This window comes from Sinocyclocheilus anshuiensis, unplaced genomic scaffold (assembly GCF_001515605.1).
Source record: "Sinocyclocheilus anshuiensis isolate Anshui unplaced genomic scaffold, SAMN03320099.WGS_v1.1 scaffold2054, whole genome shotgun sequence".
In the NCBI taxonomy this organism is placed as follows: Eukaryota; Metazoa; Chordata; class Actinopteri; order Cypriniformes; family Cyprinidae; genus Sinocyclocheilus; species Sinocyclocheilus anshuiensis.
In genome coordinates this window covers 87,424-90,901 of record NW_015539961.1, presented here as the reverse complement: position 1 = coordinate 90,901, position 3,478 = coordinate 87,424, and the positions used below count along the sequence as shown (strand labels likewise).

The 3,478-nt window shown below is 35.9% G+C and overlaps 1 protein-coding gene across 1 annotated transcript in view; it reads right to left on the bottom strand.

The window, feature by feature from the left end:
* Positions 1-2,858, bottom strand: part of LOC107687032 (phospholipid scramblase 2-like) — a 9,758-nt gene extending 6,900 nt beyond the window's left edge. The window contains exon 1 of the mRNA XM_016484169.1: positions 2,567-2,858. Coding sequence (XP_016339655.1) covers positions 2,567-2,579 — 13 coding nt within the window. The 5' untranslated portion in view covers positions 2,580-2,858. The remainder of the gene's footprint in view (positions 1-2,566) is intronic.
* Positions 2,859-3,478: the final 620 nt, after the last annotated feature.

Here is a 3,478-nt window from a genome sequence, read left to right as displayed (position 1 = left end):
TATATACTAATCTAACTAATCTATCTAACTAATCAAATCAGTCAATGTTTCTCTTTTTAAAGGTTGAGAGTTTCTCAATTTCTGGGTTAGCAATACTGGTTGCAGCATTACATCCTCAAATTTTATAATATTATTATTAGAAAATGTAAGTAATAATATATGGTTGAACACCAGTATTCAGCTTTGGCATCACAGGAATAAATTACATTTTAAAACATTAAAACAGAAAATGGTTATTTTAAATTGTAACAGTTTTCCGGTGTATTACTGTTTTTATTTTTGCTCTAATAAATGCAGCCTTGGTGAGCTTAAGAGTCCTCTTTCAAAAAACAGCCCCACACTTTTTTGAACAGTATTGTACCTCAGGAGTGAACACAGCAGGTGTGGCTTAATATTTGACATGTTTAATCTTCCCATTGAACCAATCCAAAACTGCCATTTTCATATGAAAAGCCTCTTCATATAAACTATTCAAATCTTTCACCAGTTATTTTGAAGAAAAAAAAATTTGAACACAGATTTTGCGATAAGTTGCACAGATCTGCTGTTCTGTACATTATGGGGCCGTTGAGAAAAATGTTAAACTTCTGTCATATAAGACTCCTTTAAAGTATCAGCATTAAGGATGTAGTCTATTAAATGTTTCACCTCCACAATCATACAGGCATTGATCAGACATTATTAAATTTCCTGCCTAGACAATGACATAAAAAAATGCAAATTAGTGCTATTCAAGACTGACAGACATGAGGTGCAGAAACAACAGTGCCTTTCATTAGCAGCAGAGAGAAGACGCTGCCGTGCATCAACATGCCTGAGGTCCTCAAAACAAACTTGCAAACGTTTCACTCTGGGGGAGAAAGTGGTGGTTTTTAAAATTAACTAAATTTGGTTTTAATATATAGTTAAAATTTCCACCAACAACTCCTAACCACTCACACAGGGGAATCACTGAATTAAGAGATTGTTGATCGAGGCACCCACAATTCATGTCACATTGCTTGCTGGTGAAGTTATGAAGCTTTGATGAATGGCAAGGAACGTTGTGTGGTGACAAGTTTTGGCTAGTGTTCATTGTGAAATATTGTATGTTTCATTGTTTGTTTCTTGTGTATTAAAGGTATTTAAAGGTCGCCTAGCAGACCCACTGAGCTCACATTGATTCTGAGCTCTCAATTGTTGCTAATTTGATTCTCAAGACCCGCCACATGAAATTGCATCCTGTTTCCATCATGTTATCTTAATGTTCATGGTCACATGTCCTTGGCTCAAAGCATTATGTTAAAAAAAAAACATTTATCATTCAGACTTGCTTATTGAAAATTTAGTCATGATGTTTGCAGACATCCACTATTCCACTCAAATTAAAAGGGCTAACAATCATTTTCTAACAACAGTAAATGTTTAGAGTAGCATACTAAATCATAAGAAAATCTGCATAACATGCGACTGAAGGGTCCTGAAAGGATTTTGAAACAAAGCACATGGGAATCAATCTTTCTTGCAGAAATGTATGTATTTTGTAAACAAACCAATTGCTGGATAGTAGTGTTGCATAATCCTTTACCTTCCCACACAAAAACCATCGACATTTAGGTCTTGTGATTGTATGTTTTGAACACTCCCATCTTGCCATTCCAGTTTTACAGTGCTAAACATTGTTTGAGCCATTCACCAGAACAAAGGATGAGACAAGGACTTTTGCAACAGATTTTTTTTTCCCTTGCATAATGCATTAGAAAAATGACTTGAGCATGAGCATGACTGGAAAACATTAATCTGTAGTTTCAGTAGAAAAAATTATTAATGCTGTTAATCCACTCAACATGGACTAAATGGTGTCAGCCTGTTTGGTAAATACTAGCCTGAATTCCACAGCTTGTTAAGAACACAGTTGCTCCATAGATGATGGCGTTAATGGTCCTAATGGCGTTAAGGAATCACTTGACCACCAGTTTAACAGCAAAATACAATCAAGTGTGGATTGGACTAGGAATATCTTATAGTAAGAAAGTCTAACGTAATGATTATTATCACAGTTATCTGCTCTGAAGTGAGCACAGTGACACATTTAGTCTTACAATAGAGCTACGACTTGCCCTAAAAGACCTCATCACTGATTTTCAGACATCAGTTTTGTATGATCAGGCAAATGTGTTGTACAAAAAGAAAAATTATAGGTAAAGCTAAAGCCACAGACGTTTCATAGTGTAATAAAACTCTGCATATCCCGTGGAAACCTATAAATGTGGAACACAGCCACTTTTGTAGGCTTAACTTCCTGCATTCCTTTCCCCCTGACCTCTAGAGAAAAATAAAGTTTCCACCAAAACACACATCTTCATTTCAACAGGCATGAAACTGCACGAATCACACTTGAGGGGGGAAATGTAAATAGACTGTAGATATAGTTTTCAGCACGGTGATTGTAAACTTGGGTGCTGTAGGGCCACTATTGCAAAACTCACTGGTTGTTTAAAACATTACATGCTGCAATTCTTAAACTAAAAATCCACAAACATGCTCTACTGCATGTCAAGGAAAATTAAAAACAGATTATCATTACCTGGGCCAGACATGTTGAAGACAGATCTGAGATTTTCAGAGCCAACGTCGGTTTATCAGCAGCTCGATCACTATGCGGGGGAAGAAAAGGTAGGGAAGTTGTGTTTGCGCTGGAACCGAGCAGAACAGGTCCAAAAAGAACTGAACTTCAAATGAAACGATCAATGTTTAAATCTTCTAGTAGCATTTCAAAGGAAATATAAAAGAAATACGCAAATATTTAAGGAAATCCGTTTAGTTCTCGTTTAGAGGACTGTATCGTGTTCAGCTTTTGTAGACGAGAAACATATTGAAGCAATAACACAATGACGTCATGTCAAATGGGTGTAGCCTATATTAGATTGTGTTTCTCGTATGGGGTCAAGTACTATTTCTTCACAAAGACAACAGCAAATATGCCGAAGGATTCGCGAAGAAAATTGAAAAAGGAAAAGAAAACAGAAACTGACAAGCCTTCTTGGCTTATAATAAGCATGCTGATAAGTAGGCTATGATTTTTTTCTACATGCTTAATGAACAAAGATTCGGTTTATACGAATTAATTACGATGGTCACTTTATCCGCAGCTTATCTATTATAATAGCAATCTAGCATACAAAATTCCTGCAAAACGGTATTAAAACATACTCTATATAGCCGAGACTTCGAAAAAGGGAAAAACAATCCACCATGAACACTCACTTACATCTCAGATGTTGAGAGGCAGATTTGATACTCTTTAAACAAGCCTTAAGAAACAAATTCTCCACAGAGCAGTTCTTGTTGCAGTGATTATTCGGATGTACGGAAAGAGGAAAGTTCCTGTTTGAATGTGAGGATGTGTGAAATCAAGGATTCTAATAGGCTAATCAATTTATTTTTCTGTTACATTACATTCACTCACTATATCACTCTTACACGTATTACTCACTAT